The sequence below is a fragment of the Lytechinus variegatus genome, chromosome 7, assembly GCF_018143015.1.
Source record: "Lytechinus variegatus isolate NC3 chromosome 7, Lvar_3.0, whole genome shotgun sequence".
NCBI lineage: Eukaryota > Metazoa > Echinodermata > Echinoidea > Temnopleuroida > Toxopneustidae > Lytechinus > Lytechinus variegatus.
Genome location: NC_054746.1, coordinates 30799629 through 30823710, shown reverse-complemented (window position 1 = coordinate 30823710; position 24082 = coordinate 30799629). Strand labels below are relative to the sequence as shown.

The 24082-nt window shown below is 35.5% G+C and overlaps 1 protein-coding gene across 1 annotated transcript in view; it reads right to left on the bottom strand.

The window, feature by feature from the left end:
- Nucleotides 1-8866: 8866 nt before the first annotated feature.
- The window catches only part of LOC121418988 (WD repeat-containing protein 26-like), a 45669-nt gene continuing 30453 nt past the window's right edge, over nt 8867-24082 (bottom strand). Inside the window, exons 3-13 of the mRNA XM_041613241.1 lie at nt 19689-19745; nt 16356-16492; nt 15760-15857; nt 15098-15257; nt 14358-14496; nt 13469-13609; nt 12595-12714; nt 11829-11974; nt 11119-11327; nt 10525-10692; nt 8867-9699 (exon numbers count right to left, since the gene is read on the bottom strand). Coding sequence (XP_041469175.1) covers nt 9674-9699; nt 10525-10692; nt 11119-11327; nt 11829-11974; nt 12595-12714; nt 13469-13609; nt 14358-14496; nt 15098-15257; nt 15760-15857; nt 16356-16492; nt 19689-19745 — 1401 coding nt within the window. The 3' untranslated portion in view covers nt 8867-9673. The remainder of the gene's footprint in view (nt 9700-10524; nt 10693-11118; nt 11328-11828; nt 11975-12594; nt 12715-13468; nt 13610-14357; nt 14497-15097; nt 15258-15759; nt 15858-16355; nt 16493-19688; nt 19746-24082) is intronic.

Here is a 24082-nt window from a genome sequence, read left to right as displayed (position 1 = left end):
TTGGACATTAGAGTAACCAAGTATCACTGAACATCCTGTGCGTGTTTCAGGTCACATGTCCAAGGTCAAAGGTCAATGAACTTTAGCCGAATTGGGTGTATCTGTTGAATTACCATCATAACTTTGAAAGTTTATGGATCTGATTCATGAAACTTGTACATAAGAGTAATCAAGTATCACTGAACATCCTGTTCCAGTTTCAGGTCACATGATCAAGGTCAAAGGTCATGTAAGGTCAATGAAATTTGGCCATGTTGGGGTTTTTTGTTGAATAACCATCATATCTCTGTAAGTTTATTGGTCTAGTTCATAAAAAGAGGACATAAGAGTAACCATGTATCACTGAACATCTTGTGCGAGTTAGAGTAGTATGCAAAGTCAGCACTGCTGCTATATTGAACCGCGTGATGCAGGTGAGACGGCCAGAGGCATTCCACTTGTTTCTTATTTCAATCGCAACTCTTTCTGCAACATATTTCTCTTGAATTTGAATACCTTGTCATCAGTGAATTCAGTGACCACTTGCTATAGCTTTTACTGACTCATTTTTAAATTCATTCTGTAGAGGAAAACTGAAATTGTTTTCATTTTTCACAATTCCCTATAGTAATACAAGTTTAAACAATGTCGTATAAAGATGAAGAGTTAACCGTTATGAATGAATTTGAATGATTGTAGAATTATAATGCAACTGGCTGGTGCCATGCATGCAAAAAGCCAAATTCAGAAATTTTAGAATTTCTGTGAGTATTGCAAGTTTTTAAACACTACCTGTGAAGCAAGATGTGTATGAAAGACAGTTCATTCATAAAGAAATATAACATTTATGAATATTTGTCACTTTGGAGGGGTGTAATTCAAAATCCAGTTTGATTAAAGGTATAGTCTTATAGCCATATTGAAAAAAAATATGCCAACATGTGAAGAGATTTTAGTTATTCATTTAAATTTTTGCTGACCCATTTCTATTTTTCTAGTTCATCTTTTAGAGCTAATATGCCATGGCAACTTTATACACACAATTTTGATCATGTAGTTATATAATATACCCCGAAATTGATAATTGTTTCCACACTTCTCAGCTTTCAATACATGATATTAACCAAGTTACATGTAGACTGTTAACAATATGCTTATTGCTTCCAAGATTTCCTGTGGGTTTTTTTCATTAAACATTGAATGGTCTTCATATTTGTAAGCATGAAGTCATAATATATATTCTTATGTCATGATAAATGTATCAAGAATAATGCTCATTTACTGGAGACTATGTCCCAGAGTTCAGTTTTCCTTTAAATGGGAAGTCCACCCCAACGAAAACTAGATTTGAATAAAAAGAGATGTAAAATGGGAAATATGACATTTTGAAATTTCCCTTATTTTTTCACAAAACAGGTTTTAAATGAGAATTTAGCATGCCAAAAACTATTTCTTACGTGTTTTTGGTAAGAATTAACACTATGCATATACTTTTGTCTCGCAATATATGGAGGACAAAAAATTGATACATTAAAGTACGAAATAGTGAGTGGGTTGATGTCGCCATTCATTCCCTCACTTGTATACTGACCAGGAAGTGTATGTGAAATAGAGCAATAAGTCAAAACTTTCCTATTTTACATCTGATTTTGATGGATTCTTTATTATCATTCTTGCTCAATTTTTTTTTCTTTAATTCAACAAACTATTTGTCAAGGTGGAGCTCCCCTTTAATATATCATCAATGACATCACATGGTAAAATAATAAAGCAACGTATTCATATGAGGTCATGTGCAAGGTTCTTACACTTTGAATAATAAACACAAGAGACTGCAATCTTTTCAGAGTTTTCATTTTATTTTTTTTTTCTTGAAACTTCCTCAGCTTCACTGAGAAAAAGATTGCTCAAAATACATACTTCCCAGACAAGGTCTACTGTTAACACATCAACTACATGTTCCCTCCTATATGCTACTAATCTGAAGAGTGTTCATTTCCTTTTTAATAAAAATTGTTGTCAATGATTTGTAAAATAGCTTCACAGCCAAATGTAAGGATTTCAATGAATATTGATCTTATCTCCTTAGTATTGACAAGTTGTTTTTCAAACCGACCCATTTTCACAACAAAGTTCTACGAACAAAAGTAGTAAAAAAATAAAGTGATCAATTACGATGATTTGTTGCATGAACATATGGTCCACTACATTGCCAATGTTCCATGAAGTTTAACACAGTGGTGAAACACTCCCTGAAAGTTGATCACAGGGTTTTCATCATTGCATTTGGTTAAAAATCCCAGTCCATATTGGGACTATTTCATTAAACTTGTAATCAATGACAAGCGATATAAAGCTATTGCTTCTTTTTTTTCCCCAGTAATTTATGTAACAGGACAGTTCTTTTGCACATGTTTGTCCTCTTTTCGCCCATAGTACTTGAGGGGTGTGTTTCACAAGGTTAAGACTATATTGGTGTCGATTTGGCACTCGTAACCAATAGGGTTTATTTAGTCAGGCTACGCCTCATGAATATTCATGGAATAGAATGCATAATTTTCAACACAACGATCAGCTCGACTGGTGTAAAGGAAGCACTATTGTGAGTTTACTGCGGTCAAGACCACTGACGCAGGTTAGAAACTCACCTTGAGTGATTTTTCAAAGATCTTTTTTAATAAAAAAATTGAGGTGAGATTTTGAAAAAAGCCTCCAGAACAGAGTCGGCCCTTATCGTATTGGTTGAATCTGCCCAGTTAACACCATTATAGTCTTAACCATTTCACAAAGAGATTTAAGTCTGATAAAAAGTCATGCTTAAGTGCAAACAGGCACATGTTTGTTTACGATTCCATCATGTGCAGTCCTTGAATACCGGTAGAACTGATAGATTTGCTCATTTGAAAGATCTGCTCATGTACAAGTATATATTGTACACAATTAGACTGCTCAATATATCATGATCTCTAAAAGTGTTTAAAAAATCTTATAAGCCTGTGGTTTCAAGGATTATCAAAGCTGGATTCCATGAGTAAAAAACACAATTTCATAATTATAAATGAAGTGTACATAATCACTATCTTTCAATTCAATACTGAATTTCGATGACCCGTTGCAAATTTAACAATATTGTAAATGCCTGGAAAAAAAATTGAATTCTAAGTAAAACAATACCAATCAACTCCCTAATGTAATTCACAGAATACAGGTATTAACCAAACATTCACACACATTCTGATATCAGAATGTCATCTTTGAATAATATACCCATTTGAAGAAAAAAAAATCTAAAACATTAAACAACCTCGTCTGGTACATGTATGTTTGAGCATATTTTTTTTATTATTAATACTATTAAATACAAAGACAGACACTGTGACACTCTCATTCGCAGTATGCTTGATATTCTAAGACACCAAACACTGCATATTTTACACTTTACAACATTTGTACAAAAATATCCTCTCCCACTGATCACATTATTTCCTTTTACAGTACATATATGTTCAGCTATCGTCACATTTTCAGACTGTAAAACATTGTTATATTGTCAGACGTATCATGCTGCTGCCATACCTTTATGTGAAGGCTACCCATTGATGTTACATACATGTAGAGCCATTTTGATTTAACAGGTTAAATACTAAATTCTGTAATACTCATAGGCTTTACACTATGACACCTTAGTTTCAGTAGGCAATGGGTTAAAATCTAAGATACAGTGAAACCTGTATAAACAACACAACAGAAACAAAAGTGATCTTTTTAAACTGGAGGTCTTCATGGTAGGTTTTATGTTTGTATGTGCTCCATGAAACCAAAACGAGTCTTAAATGAGAATATACCTTTGGATCAAGATAGCTTGTGTGAAAACAGAAAAGTAAAAAAAACAGATCAAAGAAAGTTTGAGAAAAATCGGACAAATAATGAGAAAGTTATGAGCATTTGAATATTGCAATCACTAATGCTATGGAGACCTTCACATTGGCAATAAGATAAAGATGTGTGAAGTCACTTATGAACAACTCTCCCCATTACTTTAGTATGTATTTCACTTAAACTGCCTCTTTTATCACATCTATCATTCGATCGTGTGTTCTTTCTATAGGAGGGCATGTAATACAGTTTTTTAAAGAATACATCACGGATAAAGAGTTTGTATCACCGTAAGAAAAGGCAAAGAGAGACATTTGGGGGGTATTTATAGTCCATCGAAGGGAAAGTTGTTCACATGTGACATCACACATACTTATCGCATTGCCAATGGGAGGATCTCCATAGCATTAGTGATTGCAATATTCAAATGCTCATAACTTTCTCATTTGTCCTATTTTTCTCAAATTTTCTTTGTTCTTATTCTTTGAATTTTCTGTTTTGACATAAGCCTACTTCCAAAGATTTCATTCCCCTATAAGGAGGGCACCTTGTCAAAAGTTTGTGCAGCTTTGTCTAACAGGAATCCCATTAAAAAGGGTCTTTTTGTGTCTTTTGATCGCAGCTTTCCCTCATTCTCCCTTGTTTTGTCTATGGTGAAGTGTGAGAGTTGGTAATGAAAGGCCGTCTGCAGGATTCCCATGCGAAAGATACAGCTCTGACTATTGACAAGGTTAAGTTTACAGGGAGGCGATTCTTATGCATAGGTGTTCGCTAAAGTGGAATAGATGATTCAATTAATCCTACATAAAGCCTTTCAATTATTGAAACCTTTGGAGGGTAAATTGTTGAATGGTCCACTGCCAACTCGTCCACTTACCACATGGTGTAATGCCATTCCGTCCATCAACATTTCATCCAACAACCATTTGGTCCAATCATCACTTTGTTTAATCCAGAGTTCGTCAATGACCATTTCGTCTAATAACCAGTCAGTATAATACCAATTTTCTTTTCATTCATTTTGCCCAATTAAAACTTTTCCAACTAGGCCAAATGGTTTATGGACTAAACGGCTATTGGACCAACTGGTTATGAGACAAAATGATGAGTGGACGAAATGGAAATTAGACCATGTGGATAATGGACAAATTGATGATAGACCAAATGATAGTAGACAAGTTAGTAATTAGACAATTTGGCATTAGACCAATGGAAATAAGCCCCTTGGGAAAACCTGTAAACCCCACTCCAAGTCTGCAAAGTGGTACAAACCATTCAACTCAAGGACCAATCAGGATGTGTTTCAAAGCTTTTTTGGTAAGTTTGAAAATGCACCAATGGAATTTGGTCAAACCTTCAGTAAACATGTTTCCCTTATTTTGCTGCTTTTGTAAAAACACCAAATGTTGGGGTCTTGTCTTGTCTAGGGTTAAGTCGGCATATGTAGGCTTGCTGTACTCCGCCAACTTTGTTGAAAAAAAAGTGAGGTCACCGAGCAAGCAGGTTACTTACTGTACTTACTAGGCTTTTGGGTGATTTTTGTTTTGAAGAAATTCAGTAAGTTTATTAAAATATTCCTCTTTTAAATGTAAATTAAGGCAAAATTTTATTATAAATGCTTGCAGCAGAAAAATAAAAGAGTGATAAGTGATTGCTTTAGTCCAAGAAAACAAGCAGCATAGCAATCATAAAAAAGAGAAAGCAACTAGTATACTATCATGAAATCACAAACTTTGGAATAAGAGTCTTTATTATATCCTCTGCAGCATTCCTTCTACACACACAAACCACAGACAACCTTCACCATCATATCCCTTACATTTCCCCTTTTCTCAGTATGAAAGATTATACCTCAAGAACCCACAAAGGTCTCTTATGTTACTTGCCTGTCTAATGATTAGGGATAAAAGATATTTCATAAACCAAGACAATATTGGCCACTGGAACCTTGGGTATCTTTCTCATTTTTGAAAAGATTTTTTGAGCTACATGAGTGTCAACTCCCAACCAAATACTTGAATATTTTGCATATATTCATATTTACAAAAGAACCAAACCAAATAATTCTTCCTCCATAAACCTATGTGGTTGAAATAATTCAAGGTTTTTAGCAATAAACCAGTCCTTAGTTTTTTTTTAGAAAAAAATTGCTAAAATAAAGTTAATCATTTATTTTTTTAAAGTATGTCCTTTGATACCTAACAATTAAAAAGCACAGAAGGATAGAGCTACCTTCTAAGATTATAATATTAAGGACAATTTTTTTTATGAATATGATTAGCATTCAAGATCAACACATTTGGCAAGTAATTTGTGGCCCAGTCTTGGTTGACCTTCATTATTGGACTTGTGACACAAATGTGGTCCCCAAGCTTCTTGCATTGCAGTTGTAGTTGATTACAAAATGTCATACAGCCAACATACAGATTTACGATTTTAGATTAACGATCTAACTAGAGTGTGCTGACATATGTATGGCAAGCCACATTATCATTTAACCCTAAAAGGACTGGGCTATTTGAGATGTAATGGGGACGGGGGGCCTATGATGGCTTCCCCTTCTGATCTCAGATGCTGTTAGCGTGATCACGCCAAAATTTGGCACGCACATTCTTTACCGCATAAACTGCAAGCCAGTATCAAAAAAAAAAATTATTATATATAAAATGTGCAAATTCATTTGTGAAAAACTTTATTTGCATATTTAACACCCAATTTCACTTCAATTTTTCTTCTTTTTTCTCCAGATGTCATCTTTGTAATCATATTTAAAGTTTTCCACACAGAAAAAGTGCAACAGCCCAAATTTTCCTTGTGAATTTCTTTGTTTTTTTAATATATGTATTGCTCCATTTTTCATCTTCTGTTTTTCATTTTTTTTCAATGGAATTACAGCCCATTTAACAGCTAAATTAAACCCTAAATTAATTAAGCAGACCAATTAGAATAAAAAATAATCACCCTTTTTCAAATTTCATCTCCCATAGACTTTGTACACAGAGTATAAAAATGAGCTATTTCCGGCACAAAATTGTTTCGTAAAAAGTCATGTGGCGTCGCGATACTGTACCCATACGTTGCGAATTTGGTCTCAAAAGTTGCGTGAGACTTCAAAGAAAAACGTCATAAAATTTTGCGCAGCTTTCTTTTTGTGTTCCGGAAATGAAGTGCAAAGCGTTGAGGGGGCTTAGTCATTTTAGGGCAGTGGCGGACCGTGACCCCAAGGAGACAAAGCATTGGGGGGCACGGCATTGTTCACAAACAATGCAGTGCCCCCCCCAATGCTTTGTCTCCTCCGGGTCACGGTCCGCTACTGTTTTAGGGTTAATCTGATATCGAGAAATAGGTATAATAAGAATGTTCTCTCAAGTGGAAATGAAAAGTAGCACTCCATTAAAAAGTATACTCATGTACCAATGTGATACTTCTATGTAAATACTGTAAATCTAAAAAATAAAATATTAAAAATGCATTTGCCACTAAACCCTATTCTACTATAGAATCTACTTACCAAGAAAAATGCCCTCACAATCTTTATGTAAAAATGTATCACCACTTGTGTGTAGAAAATACCAATAGAGTAAACTACAATAACATTACATCTACTCGTCCATATTTTAAGTCATTTTTTTTGTTAAAGAAAACAAGTAGTTTCATTTCAGAAGATTTTATGAATTTTAATTTACTCTCGTCATATCCACTTCAAATCGGTCAATGTATACTAATTTCTTAGATATTAATATTGCGTTTTATAATTTATAGGATTTATGTGTTGCTGTGAACATGTTAACTTTCAATTTTCTTTCAGTAGGAATGTGCAAGTTCAAGGAGTCCTACAAATAGTTTGACAAAAGGAAGCAAGTAACAAAATGTGTGAATTTCCTGTAACATCCCCCCCCCCTCCAGAATACAAAATATGGCTGCAAGTTTCATAGATGTCAATGCATTTACAGCATGATGGTAAACCAGACGTTTAGCGTGACAGCGTCTCTACATGAAAATTTGCATTGAAAAGTAATTAATTTGTAACAGAATAACATGTAAATTCATAAAAAACTATATTTTGATTAATATGTCACTTGCTTCTTTTTGTCTAATCCAAACAAGTTCAAATCAAGATTTACCATGTCAAAAATTTAAATGCAACTTGCTCAAACCAAGTCATGCAAGTGAATGCCCCCATAATTTATTGGCTCCCATTGACTCTTTACAATGTTCCAACAAAGAGGTTCACGCTATCCACAAGTTTGGTTACCACAACTCTAACACATTGATTCATTTGATGCAAGAGTAAGATCTTAAATCAATGCTAGGGTACTCTTTACTCCCATCATAACATTTTGGACCAGATCTCACTATTTCAAATTGATTCGCTCCAGTTTCTTCTTCATATTTATTTGTTCACAATGTTTTACCCGTTGATGATTAATCTCACAGGTCCAATTAAAAAGCTAAAGCAATGATATGGAAATAATATGGTTGCTGCGTTAATGTTCACACTTGTCCAAACCGGGACAATACCTGCTTTGACCTATTCACATCAGCGACTTAATCCAGCATAATCTCCCAATACATCTGTGTTCCAATCTCCTCACCTGTTCACATCACTATCTTTAAACTTTAGATATCATACATACATCTTGATTGCACTCCTAAATTCTTTCTGTACATCCATTCAATTATCCACTTCCAATGCAATTTTCAGTTCAAAACTATGTAGCACTCTTCCATGGCACATCATAGCGTTTAACCACTAAACCATTTGTTCTTTATCTTCAGCTCTATTTAGTTTCCACCATATAACGAGTCAAAATCTTGACACTTATGGTCTTGGAGGCATTAGCATAAATGCAATGGTTACTTCTTATTTTTCTTTTACCAATGACTCTCCCAAGAGTTGTATCCTGTCTTTGTTGGTAAGAGGAAAACTCCATAGCAATTACTGTTTATGCCTTCATGGTGACACAGATAAAAGTCCGCTCATCATATAGTTGTTGCTTTTTTAATCCACAATCTGTTACAGATGCAACATCTAAACACAACATAGTCAGGAAGAAAGAGAGAAGACATATAGCAACAGAGACAGACAGACCAAGAGGGCCAAAGTAAATAAAAGAGAAGGACAAAAGGGGATTAGGAGGAGAATGTAAGAGTGTTGGAGAGAGAGAAAAAAGGAGAGTTGAAAATGGCACAATCAGGAATCCTAGCTAAATTTTTAAAATGTACAAAGAGAAAGGAAAATAACACAGTAATAAAATATCAGAGAACAAGTAATAATAAAAAAAGATTAAAACTATAAAAAAAATGATGGCCAATTTACGAGACCGAGAGATGGAAACAGGACATGGTGCTGCATACGGTTAGCGAGGAACACGTAAATGACTTCCTGGTATGTGCACTCTCCTTTAACACTTCAAACTAGAAGCACACTACTGCCAAGGAAACTGAGATTTTCCAAATTTGTTTTCGTCCTGCCACAGTGAATGAGGCTACAAAGCTCTTCCAGAAAGAGAATGTTCAAACAGTATCATCACAATGCCAGAATTGACACATTTATTCCAATCCCTCCTGGACATGTTCAAACTGCTTATCCACAAGTCTGCTGCCTCAGCACTCTCATATTACCTTCCCCCAGATCCTCAAAAGTGTCCAACATGAAGAGTTCTCCATTCTGCTATGATATTGCCCTCCAGTACAATCTCGATGCATTGGAATCAGGTAGTTTTTATTCTACTTGGTAATATCAAGTAGTCCAGCCTAGAGAATGTCCATTATGGATGTAATAGTCTTTATAGTTCATTTCAGTTTCAGGTTCCTGTCAAACTTCTGTGCTGCCATCGGTATCTGCAACAGAAAGGATGAACAACGATATTACAAATTAGTGCTTCAAAATGAAAGGTACTGTAATAAAGTACTATTCCTGCAACTTATTCCAAGGGTACACAGTTTTATGCAGAGACTTGATTGGAATTTGCAGGATATGACAATTGATTATTATCATACTGATAATCATATCTGAACACCCAAAAAATAATCAAAGTGGTGAGCCATATCTTAAAATACTGAACTAATGTTAATGAGGTTATATGCATCATCAGGGATACAAACCTCATGAAATAATTGCAATATTTTAAGAAAAAAAGGGTATTTTGGATGGTAAAACAATATTCTCAGCTTTCCTGCAATAGACGTTTTAACTTAGGGAAAATGACTTCTTTTCATGAAATTTGCGGTATTTTCATTAGTAAATGAGTTTAAAATACTGCTAAAAGGAAGAGTGGGCGTCTGGCCCATATGTTGGTGCATCTTGGTCTAGTGGTTCTGACTCTTGCCTTTCAAACAGAGGGTCATGGGTTCCAATCCTAGCCATAACATGTTTTCCTTCAGCAAGAAATTTATCCACAGTGCTGCACTCTACTTAGGTGAGGTGAATGGGTACCCGGCAGGATTAATTCCTTGAATGCACGAGCACTCAAAGGCAGCTCGAGATAACGCCTGGGTAATGATAATAACAATGTGCCTCGGAATAAATCGTTTCTAGATAGATGGCACTGTACAAATGCCTATTATCATTATTATTATCATAATAATTATTATCATCATTATCATTATTATTTTCATTAGTAGTAGTAGTAGTAGTAGTAATATCATATGAGAACAATGCTTTACCTGATGACTCATCAGGACCCCAGACCCTGATAGTGGTATCATCTGAGACGGAGACAAGCATGTTAGGAAGAATAGGATTCCAGGCAACACAGTTTACTGTCCTGGTGTGGCCCTGCAATACTGCTATTGGTAACTCCTTCTTAGTGTGCCATACATATACATTATTATCTGAAAGTGAAAGGAATCAAGATATTTACTTTCTATTTAAACATAGACATTTGTCCTCTACTTGTGAATAATATAAACAATAAATGAATATTAAAATTTGAGATAAAAAATTACAATACTATAGCAAAAACATATCAGTTTTATATAAATTTTCAACAACATGTATAAAATTTCAACCAGTCTACTATGATAGTAGTATTAGTCCCCTAGGTTTTAAATCCTGTTTAATTCATGGTTGTCAGGGGAAGGGGCCTAGATTATCGTCGCACAAATGAAATTGCTCTTATCCCCTACCTCCACTTTGACCTTCCTACTCTAAAACAATTTTTGCTCTTTGGTCACCCTCCTTTCACCTCTTGACTAGAAACCTGAAATAGAAACACCCTCCCACTCTTTACAACAACCATGTAAACACACAAGACCAACCTTCACTACCACTTGCTACAAACTTCTCATCCACGCCCCCGAAGCACGAGTGTATTGTGTAGAAGCCATGGGTGACACCCTGAAACTTGCGGATGAGCAGCTTGTCCTTGATATCCCATAAATGAACTCCCTGGTAAGCCACACTGAGCAGGGCCTGTCGCTCGTTAGAACTGATAGTGAAGGACATGATAGAGTGATCTTCTTGAAGTCTAGGAAGGAAAAAAAGGCAAGGAAGGTTAAATGCTGTACATTGAACCAAAATTATTCACAAAATTATTTTCATTATCACTCCTTTTTTTTCAGAACTCTGAAACTTTGCTACTGCAATTGGAAAAGATTAAATCTTGATATGTGAGCCAAATGTAGCATCTTGGAGGTGTCAGGGGTCACAAATCGGAGACAGGTGTGGCAGTCTAATTACATGACTAGAAAGTGCCGTGGTAACCTCTCATATTTGTGCCAAATCAGTAAGAACATAATCCCAGTAGGACCCCTTTGTATGCAGCAAATGGTGCAATGACACAAGCTTGCCAAAGCACCATGAACCACAACAACAATAGCATCTTTTATTAAGTTTTCAGATGTCAGTCTTGCTTTTTGTAAGTCCAGTTGACTAGTTTATAACTTTTGAACTTCACATTACAGCATCTTTTATTCAATGCTATTAAAATAATTTGAATTCATTGGTGAGTCATCAAAGTGGAGCTTACACATGTTGGTCTGTGAGATCATCAAAGTTATACGCCCTGATGCGATGATGTGTGTCGGCTGCTAGCACCGTCTTACCATCCTTCTTCATACATAAACACTGTACCCGAACACCTTCCCAGGTATCTAGAACATTGCCATCCAGATCCTGCATTAATATCAAATAAGAATTGTAGACCTCCAGTAAATTATAAAGACCACCTTCGTATAAAGACCTTAACTTTGCTTTCCTTTAGCATGGCTTGTAATGGGAGGACATTCTAAAGGAACCCTATCCATAAAGACAATTTGTCTACAAAGATTACTGTTTGGGTTATTTGTATACCAGATTAAAATAAGACAGCACTGATTATTTTCACTAGCTTAAAAATACAGGAAAACCAATGTGCCCTTTTCTTATAACAGAGTAAACTCTCAATTGGAGGCGTTTCATTCAAACTATCAGATATCTACAAAGGTAGAAATAAAAAAAGAAAATACAGTAATAATGTGGTTTTATGTAATTAAATGGCCAGCTCTCTCAAGAGCCCAAGGAGTACTACATAATCAGAGAAAACAAAAAGTTAATGAAAGGCAATGAAGAGCAATAGCTCAACTAACAAGCTAAAGGTAAACTTGGTTATATTATATTTGAAATGGTTGAGTATTATACAAGACATTTCTTCAGCTTAACAATGAACCGTTTTAGACAAAGGACTATTGGGGAAAGTGAGAACCTGAATAACTGACTCGCCAATGTCTGATCAGATTCATACTGTCCAAACTTACACACTGGTAGAACTGCCCTCTCGTCCCTCCTGTCACAAACCTCCTACAGTCAGAGTTCCATGAGGCACTTGTCAGGCAGTCTTCTGGTGACTGACTCATCTTTGTTTTTACTTCCCCCGTCTATTGTAAACAGAAATGCGTAACTGATTAGTCAAAAGTTGTATTCTAATATGAAAGTGCATTGCACTTGTGTACTCTTTGCAACATTCTTACGTTCCCTGTCCCTGCATGGGTCATCATTCAAGTCCAGTCCATGGAATATACTTAAATTTCTACATTTTTTTTCATCTAGCTCATCACATGGGGAGCAGCAAACAAATATACTTATTGTACAAAGAAAATAAATCCTTGTGATTATAAAGGGGCACAAATCAATCAAACTATTATTTTTCTTTCATTGACCATTGAGTTCTAGAACCAAGCCTGTCCTGTCAGCATCTATGAAAAACAAATAGCAATGCCCAAAGTATGGGCACAGACTTCTTCCTATGTTCTAGTACTCTAAAACATCAAGGGAGAAATTCAACTGCAATAGGGACAGAAAGAATCTAAAGAGCATACAGAGAAAATAAACAGATAGTACATGTTCATACAAGTAGGGTGATGAATGGAATATTGTAAAACAATTCTGGCTATAGAGATAAGTTAGTCAATTGTCTTTTCATGACTTTTTGTCAGTGATGTCATCATCCATCATGATAATATCAGCTCATGCTCTTGACAATAACAAAGAAGATACATGTACACAATGAAAATGATGAAGACGACGATAATGGTGATAATGATGACAGTAACGATGAGGATGATGACAAAGTTTCCTGTCATCCCCTTTTAAGAATGCCAACAACTTTGATGAAAATAAAATGATACTTACCTCTGCATTCCAGACCCATAGTTCCGATGAATCTTCAGGTCCACAAACAATGAGGTAACGACTGTCTGGACTCCAAGCTAAGAAAGACACACCAAACGCATGCCCCTCAAATGTCTTTTTCCTCTTGATTTCTAACGTTTCCTGAAGAAAAAAAAATATCGGAACCATAAGCCTCCTCTACAGCATCACCATGCAAACCTTCAAAGAATATCTTAAACAGAATGTCTACACCGACTTATGTTTCATTGCATAATAAGGTGTGATGATACATGTAGTTGAATGGCTTACTTCTTGACTGATAAAAAACTTTTCAGAATGGAACGAATGCAATTGACTTCAGACCCAAATACAATTAATCTGACACTTTTCATCAATATCATCCTTTCACAAACATCAAGCCAGAAATATTCTTCCAAATATGGCTTAATAGAAAGATAATTTTCAATCGTCTTGAATATTTCTGATTTTAGTATATCTGAAGAAAACATGCATGAAGGTCATCAAAAGTTTAATCCATTTATAAGCATCCAAATATGCATTAATGTCAGTCATGTATTTCTTTACTTAATGGGTACCCAATGTGAGAGATTGTGTACGATATTCAAACTTTAGATAAAGTAGGTCAGCACTTCTGCCTGAATCCTCATAAGACTCATGAAGATTACATGTAGTGAAGTGTCCAATACACACGCAAGCTAACGATCACTTCAGTGTCCCGCCTTACAAAGAAAGGGAGTGATCAGATTGAGCTCAACTATGGAAATCCACCAATGTCATCATTTTTCATACAGGCAATTGACACACAGTCCCTTTGGAAACAAAGAGGAGCACACTGGATGCTCAAGACACTGGTGCATGCATGGCAGCACATAAATTATTTGATGAGTACCTTGATAACATCCCATACAATGACTGTCATATCCTTAGACCCTGTCGCTAGTTTGGTGCCGTCCGGTGAGAACTTACAGTACCAGACCTCATCACAGTGATCATGTAGTACCTGATGAGTCTTGGAGGGAAACTGATTCCTACAAGAAGAAAAGGAGAAAAATAGAATACATGTATGAAAGACCATCATCATATTTTGATATCTTAAATTGCAACTTGATTGTATACATTGTTATAAAGGCCCCCTAGGAGAACAGTATTCCACTTGTGGAAGTAGACCACCATTATAAATATAACATGCTGGTAATCAAATCAAATACATAATGCAAATAGAATGGCTACCTGTATCATATACTGTGCATGCAGCTAGGTTGATGGTATAAAGTAGCATGACATGCCGAATATTGAAATTACCACTATTCAATTTTATAAAATGATTTTTTTTTTCCCTAAAACTTTACCTTGAAGGTCAATGTCTCAATTAGCAAAGAAGGGTTCATCTAATATACATGTATCATAATCATAAGCTCTTCCACACCAATATTGATCAAGCAACTCTGAAAACTAGTATCATGAAAATTTTTTAAAGACACTCACATGAAAAGCAACGGATAAAACACTGTTTCAAATCAAGCATAGTATTCACGCTCACAAAAATATCTAGCTATCACGCACTCTACACAACTATATTGGATACCTAAATATAATAAGCTGTCTAGCCAAGTCATGTAATTGACTTACCTATTACACACATGATCAAACAGTAAGGACATATTCTGGAGGGATTCTTCCCCTAGCCTGGTGTTGTGGAAAGGACACCTTGTCTTCTGGAGGTCAACGGCTTGACCAAGTAAAGTGTAGAGGCGACGGGGAGGTAGCATCACTGATGCCGGCAAGAAAGCTGATCAAAAACAATATTGAAAATAGTAATCAAAGTGGGTTCTTGTACTCTTATGTTCAGATATGGCACTTCCAGCACTAAACAAGTATTACCATACAGTAGCTCAAAACTAGCTGCATTTTAAGGAATGAGCATAACACAAATTTTAGGGAAAATAACAATATTCACAAACTGGAGTAGATCTAAACTGGAGTAGATCTAAGATATTTGTGCCATCCATAAAGATACCCACTTCCATTAGGTCATTGTAGTATTAGTAGTAGTTGTGGTATCAAAATTAGGGTTAATATCTGGTTTAGTAAGTGTCCCTGAACACAGGGTTGCCAGATTTACCTTCCTCTCCCTCCACTGAAATGTTAGTCAACTCACTTTTAAGCTGTTCCATGATTTAGATTGTGGGGTTTTTTTTGGAGGGGGGATGGTTGGCAACAGTTGCCTCCCAAAATTTGATACTTCCTCCTCTGCTGACCACTGAAATATTAGTGTACATGTATATACTCACATTGAAGCTGCTCCATAAGTTTACCTCTGGATTCTGGTCCTTTACCAGCCCAGCTAGCTTTATCTCTCAGCTCATCTTTATTGGAGCACATTAAGAACCTACAATACAAAACATAACATCGTTTATATTTTCTGCAATAAACGAGGCATTCTAATAAGCGATCTATAAGCGAATCTATGTTATGTAAATTTAGCCATTGTGGTCCAAAATGATTGGCTTTCCATACTCCAGTCATGAAATGAGTAATGGGTGAATTAAGATGAACATCACTATTAACCAAAATATAGATCTTTTGAAAACAAGAGCACAGAATTAAAAAACATACTGTATATAAGGTCATTAATTATAATCACCCACAAAAGGCAGCATTGGAAAAAAATATACATACCCAAAACAGTTTGTAAGTTACCATGACCCGTTGACTATTTCTAGTGCCAGGTCCCTCGGAGAGGACCTTAAGACATTGAGTCCTCTGGTTGCTTGCTTGCTTACAAGAATTCATGCTTTCTTAGCAATCAGGTAAACAATCACTCCCATAACCATTTTACCATTTTAACATCCTATAAGATTATGACTAGCAGTGTTCTTGAACTCACCCGCTAAGTACATGGACCCGATCTGTATTATATTTGAGTGGGGTGAGTTCCTTCCGGAGGCAGTCTAATGCTTCGATGATGGACCCATCCTCAAGAAGTTCCAGAAACTTCTGCTCTAAGATCAGGAACCTCATCTTCTGCAAGAAGGGAAAAATGACGTTAATGCACATCTTACTATAAAAAGAATGACTGGATTGTAGCACAAATTCAGAGAGATCTGGAAAACTCTGGTAGTAGACTCCCATCAAAGGAAGATTATTTTGAGGGTTACAAAATATACCGAAGGACTATAATGTAGGGGAAGGCGGGGTAAGTTGAGCATAGGGGCAAGTTGAGCCACCAGCCCCAGGCCAATAATGAATGAGTCAGACATTGTGGTGGTGTCATGTATTGATGACCCATAGCATAACCCCTAACCCCACCACATTGTTTCCAACTTTGAAACAAAAACTAGTTTTTTAGAGGGAAAAATATGAATTTCAGCCAAAAAAGTAAAAAAAGAGTGTGAAATAGACAAGTGCTTTATAAACACACACGTCTTTAAATATAATAAAGACATGATAACAACATTATTAGTCCAGGTATGGATCTTCATTCTTGTCATAGTCTTTTATATGATGGATGCATAATAAATGTGTGGATACAAAATTATCGCACTAAGTTCGGACTGGGGTAAGTTGAGCCAAACAGCATGGGGCAAGTTGAGCCACCAGCCCCAGGCCAATAATGAATGAGTCAGACATTGTGGTGGTGTCATGTATTGATGACCCATAGCATAACCCCTAACCCCACCACATTGTTTCCAACTTTGAAACAAAAACTAGTTTTTTAGAGGGAAAAATATGAATTTCAGCCAAAAAAGTAAAAAAGAGTGTGAAATAGATAAGTGCTTTATAAACACACACGTCTTTAAATATAATAAAGACATGATAACAACATTATTAGTCCAGGTATGGATCTTCATTCTTGTCATAGTCTTTTATATGATGGATGCATAATAAATGTGTGGATACAAAATTATCGCACTAAGTTCGGACTGGGGTAAGTTGAGCCAAACAGCATGGGGCAAGTTGAGCCATGGTAATTTTTTCCTATGGTCATGTTCCGGTATCTTAAAAAACAAACAAACCATAAAAATCGATTGAAATGCAGGCTGAAAGGAGCAAATTTACATGACTGCTCTTTTCCTTTTACAGGATGTTAGTATTTATAGAGAATTAGCAAGTGAAAAGACTTAAAACAAAAAATTGACATGCTGGTTCTCCCCCCATACATTTTGTACATAGTTTTTGTGGCTCAACTTACCCCAGAAGGTGGCTCAAACTTACCCCATATATGGGGCAAGTTGAGCCATTTGACATCGTTTCTTTCAAAGGTCACGATGACTATCAGTGTGGGGATAGAAAGTTATATATAGGTGGAAAATATTTCAGAAGAATTAAATTTCAAGGCAAGGTACTTATTTCGACAAGATTATTAATCATATCAATTCTAACATGCAAAAAGCAAAAACTGTCACAACTTACCCCACCTTCCCCTACACATTCAATACAAGAGAAACAGAGATTATCTTTAATGATAAATAAAATGAATTTTGAGGGCAGAGCAAAGATCTTGTTGGAGCTTAAGTAACGTGGGTCCCATGACACAAAGGTTAGCGACTGACTGTATGCTTGATTTTTACGATTTATTGTATATTGTAGTCAATGCAATCAATCGTAAATTATTCTTCTATAATGATTGCTATGCTTTGTGCTATGGGCCCTAGAAGACATCAATCTTCCATCAGGTTGGATTTATTCAGTGTATGATTACGGTCACATTCACCATATTAAAAGAGTAGAGTCAAGACTAATAGGCCCGTATTCTGAAGTCAGGTTTAACTTAAACTCAGGTTTAAAGTTGTGGTTTAAGTATGGAGAGCCAGTTGTTACATAAATCACTAACAGTAGAGATATCATATTTCAGCTCATTTGCCTTTCAAATCATTCATAATTCTCTAGGGAGTGTAAACAGATGATTTTCTTCACCATCGATGAATCAGAAAAGAGCACAGTTAACTTCAGAAACATACAACTTAATGTAAATCTTGATACTTTTGGCTTCCCATAATTTTAGCAAAGAGTTAGACCGTGGTGTAAGTTAAACCTGACTTCAGAATACGGGCCATAATGTACACATGAGTTAACACTGTTTATCATGCTTAACCCAAATTGTGCAATTAAATATGTATGACACAGTCATGCTGAGGATAATGATGACATCATCATGGTCTGGTGCCCATGATTATTATACGTGAAGATAATTCCAATGCAATAAAGTAGCACTTGCAGTTCTTTGAGTTGATATACAGATTTGCATAAATTACTGCAATTTTTTTTTTCTTTTCTTTTATAAAAACTTAGAAAACACTTTCAGATTTGAAAAGAAAATTTAAAATTTGATTTCATCTTAAATATCGTAATCATGAAATATCAACAGGAAGCCTATTCTAATAGTGAAAATCTGTGCTGATAGTTTCAATTCCTTGTAAAAAAATCATACAAATATTTTTTATTACAGTATTAAAAATTGTGTTGACTTACATGTACAAGTGTTTAATACATGTAGTTTATGGAGATATTTATCTAAATGTCTTGCAATATCCAAGGGATGTGTTTTGAAATAGTGAAAATCTGAGCATACTAAATGACTGATTCCTATAATTACAATCATCGTCATTTTTCACTTTAACATACCCCGATTATGGAGAGCATTGTACATTTATGCCCTTTTTACACAGGATTTTCTTAACCCCGGACTATCGCTAACCCCGTACTATCCTTAACCCCGTACTATTTTTTTCCTTTTCACACATGCCAAATTGTTATTGCTAACCCCGGATAAGGAATGCTTGCTTTTTACACACGAAACTCGCTAACCCCGGACTAGTGGTTTTTGTCGATCATTCGTAGTACAAGTGCTTCACTCGCAATTTCCTTAACCCCGTACTATTTAAGCTTAGCCCACTTTCGTTTTACACATGCGATCTTAACCCCGTACTATTGCTCTTAGCACCGCAATTGGTGGGATAACCCTGCTTTTTTGCAGGGCCAAATAATCCCGTACTATAGGTGGGGTTAGCCCACTTTGCAAAAACGCTGTGTAAAACGAAAGTGGGCTTAGCTTAACCCCGTACTATAGGTGGGGCTAAATTGCCATTTAGCCCCACCAATAGTACGGGGTTAAGGAAATTTTAGCCTGTCTAAAAAGGGTATCTGATTTGTATCTATCTTGTCTTTATACCCTAAACATGTGTCCCTTGTAACACTAATTAGAGGTTACAATGATTACCTTAGCACCCTGTGGGCATTCCATTAGTGACTTCAACTCATCAAGATCCTCATCAGCCTGCAAGAAAAAAAAGAGAAAAGAAATAAATGAATATAGTGCTACTGCACAGCAAAGAATGATTTCAAGTGATTACACCAACAAGAAATATCAACAAAATGAGACAGTGATGAAAAAAAATCATCTATCTGTGCAGCGATGTCACTGCACTATTGCTTGTTAGCAAATTCATGCCAGCAGTGTTCGTATTCATTTTTCACCATGCAGGTATAACACTATCTCTCTCACTCTAATTTCATCACTGATTTAACAATCTCCACTTGCACGTTTCAAAGCAATTATTTCCTTCAGCTAATGCAATTCCTAAAGAGATAAAATTATGATCCAGGAACATGTCTCTTGGAATAGATTAATAATGAGTGTTTTCACTTTCCCAATAATTTACAGTACTTTTTCTGCTTTCATCACAACCAACTTGACACCAGGGTGAACTCCCCCTTTAAGGTAATATTAGCTGCCTATAACAGACAGAGACCTATCTGGAACTGGTGCTTCAAGCTCATACCAATTTATGAGCTTATATCCATCTTTAAATCCAATAAATAGACATCCAGACAAAGGGGCTACACTTGCAAATCATTCAGGATTCTAAAAATAATGAGAGCTTTCTTTCTGCAATGAAAGAAGACACTGTTGAGACTACATTCCTAGATGTCTTTGAGTATCATATTTCTTGTTTAATCAGTTTCTCTCAGAATATAAAAGTAATACACAATACATGTCAGCATGTTTTAGATGAATGATAAATAAAACTGAGCTTAATAGATAATATACCCAACACATATCAATTTGTTTGCGCTCCTTTTTTGCAGTGCGTAGCGTGTTAAATTATTTCCCTATGGAGAATAGAAAATACGCCGTTTTCGAGGGATTTGCTAAGATATCTCCCAAACGCGTCAACAAGGTGATCTATCAAAACAGAATAGAATAGAGCAGATTCTCACCTTGAACATGATATGATTTTCATTTAATTTTAGTCAAATTAAGTTCTGTCACTTTTGAGGTTTTTGGAACCTTTCTTGATGATTTTGGAAATCCATTTGTACATGAGCCAATGGGCAAGTGCGGGAAACAAAACGTTTGGTGCGACTTCACATTGTTGTAAAAAAATATATACGTCACAATAGACCCTATCAAAAAAAGACATTTTGCAGAAAATGCTGTAGATTGCGAATACCTAAAAATGATTTTGATTGGATAAAAAAAACCTCTGTCACTTTTCACATTTGCAAAAGCTTTTGCAATAATTGGTCACTATAGTTTGGCGGGTTCAGCCGATGGCATTGTGTGTACACAGTACACACGCATAGCTAGGCAACGCAGCGCGTGAAGAATTTTGCACGTTTTCATTATTCGTACAGGTACAGCGACGACTTGAGTGTATGTTGGATAGGACCATACCATTTTTGATCGGGGGGTGTGCCAATGAATGCAAGTGATCAAGAAGAGTTACAAAACTGAAGGGAGTGAGAAAACAAGGAAAGTGAGAGGGAAATATATGAAAACAAGTAATGCGAGGAAAAATGACAAGAAAAGGAGAGAAAGCTAGAGAAGTGAAAACACGCAGCTGAGTGCGCTCACGATATGTACATGTAAGTTGAACACCCCTGCATCGCAATGTAGCAGCCCGCCACTATACACGTAGACTGCCTGCACGATGCGAAGACAGCGGCGCGTATTAGTGACTGTGCGTTAAACGTCCCATTTCTATGCCTTATAAGAGGAGCGTTTTTTGTACACAACAAATTGATATGTTTTCATTGAAAATGAGGGTAGAGGTGGTGCTCATTTTTTTTTTGGGGGGGGCACCAACACTGTTGAATATTTTTTCAACAGTTTTCCAAAATTTGCATTGTTTATCTAATTCATACACTGTAAAAACTGCGGTGTTAAAACTGATACCAATTGGTGTTAATGGAGGACCACACCCTGAGGTGTTAAAATTACATGTTCACCCTAGAGCTTAAACATAACACCAAAGAGTGTAAATGTAACAACAAAAGGTGTTGTAATAACACCTATAGGTGTAAAACTAACACCATCAATTTAACACCGGTGTAAAATAACTGGTGTGGTCCTCTATGTACACCGGTTAACATCACAGTTTTTGCTGTGTACTGTATGCTTCTCATAATTATTTATCTTTTTGATGGATCAAAATAATCTTTGATAAATTCTAGCAAAACAATGTCTTGATGACAAGACTACTACATTGATAACCCTCATGATTTGGATAAATGGATGAAACTAATCGACAGTAAACGGGGAAGGGAGATGCTTTCAATCATTGTGACAGAATGCAGGCTCCAAATGAACCTGAAGAAATGGCATAACTGGCAATAAATGGCATTAGCCCTGTTCATATTAATAAGTTCCTCAATATTGCTGTTTTATTATTTTGCAAGAGAGAGAGAGAGCAATACACCTGGTCCACCGTCATGTGAATTTTAAGTTCAGTGTTAAAAGCTTCAGGTCTAGTGTTTATTGTTCAGTGATGAAAGCTATTGCTGATATTCAGTTTTCAGTACACTCTAAAAATATTGGGTAAAAATGCTCCAATAGGGTAATTAAGTGTCCAACCAACATTGGGAATTTTTATTAATCCAGTGTGATGATTTCTTCCCATTCTAAAGTAATTGCTGCTTATTTTTTAACCATATTGGGCAAGATGCTTCCCGCATTGGGTAAAATACTGCCCAGAATTGGTTGGACGCATAATTACTCTCATGCTGGTTGAAATTTTACCTAATATTTTTTTACAGTGTAATGAAAGCTGTTGGTGATCATGTGACACCAACACCAGACACAATACTTAAATTGAAATGAGAATAGTGTTTGGATTCATAGTGTTGAGCCAAGAATCCAAGACTATGGTGTCTGCAAATTGGACTACAACACTCAAGTGAGAAAGACTGACTATAAATTATCCAGTGCAACAATGATACTGCAGTCTGAAATTTGTATATGATGGGTGTACACTTATCAGGACCAATAAAAGCAGTGAATGATGTAGCTTTTCAACACATCAAATATGTCTGTCACTAAAAATAGCATAAAATAAAATCTAGAGGGACGATGATTTCAATGAAAGTCTCAAAACTACTTCTGTGCATACAAACAAAACAATGTTTTTTCCATCCAGAATAACATCAAACCACAAGGGGCATTTTGATTGATGTGATTTTCCACCCAAAAGCATAAGCGATAAAGCTATTCATCAAATGTTGTTTCCAGGAATGAGAGAGTAAGAACATACTGTAGAGAAGAACAGTTCTAGCTCGGATATGGAAGAAGGTCTAAAGAACAACCATGTTGCTAATAACAACTGGAATTTAAAATAAAAATGTAATATCAATACAACAATTAAATTAGAATAACAAATCCCTCATCTTGGGTTTCTTTGTTGATTCATTTTCCACAACATTTAATTTGTATCAACTACATGTATGTTGGATATTTCTCCATATTTTTTTTCTATATGTGTGTTGATGTAAGTATATTTTCATTAATGTGTTTTATGAATTTCCAAAATGGACAACAAAACAACAATTATCCTGTTACACAAATGTCCCATCAAGAACAAATCCAAAGTAATAAATATTTAACAGATATTTTGAATCCCAAGGAACTTGGTATCGGTAAAAGAACGTACATTGTATGAACAGGGATGTTTTATTTTATCCTGTATGGCAGTTAAAAACACATAAAAGTGGGAGCTTTCATCATCACCAATATACATGTAAGGGGAAAAAATTTAACCTTTTACTGAATATCCCAATGAGAGTTTAATTGGGGATATATTGTACAGAGGTAGTGGTGCAGATAGTAGATGATAATGAAGCAAGAATGTAATAAAGGCCATGCTATACATACTAATTAATAGTTGATTAGAGGAATGGGCCAGCATTCTTTCTAATCTAGAATCTCTATATTACATTTATTGTAATTAGAGTAACTGATTTCCTCATAATACCAATAAATAATCATGCAATATTTACTACTGATTAGCAAAAATAAACAGACAAAATGTGTGATAGTGCATTAAAATTAACTTTCATGAATGGCAAATATGTGAACACAAAATCAGGATATTATTATTCTTATTTAGAAGTTTATACGTTAACTGATTAAATTGCTTATTTATATTTCAATTCTAGGAATAATATTCAATTTCAAATTACAATTATATTTTCTTGATATCAATAAGATATCCAACAATAACTGTTTTTAAAGGAAGATCTGTCAACACAACACATTCATGATGCAATTTATCTTGTGCAATTATTTATGGACTAGGACAAGATTCATAGGCCTACATGTACATCAATCAATTTTAA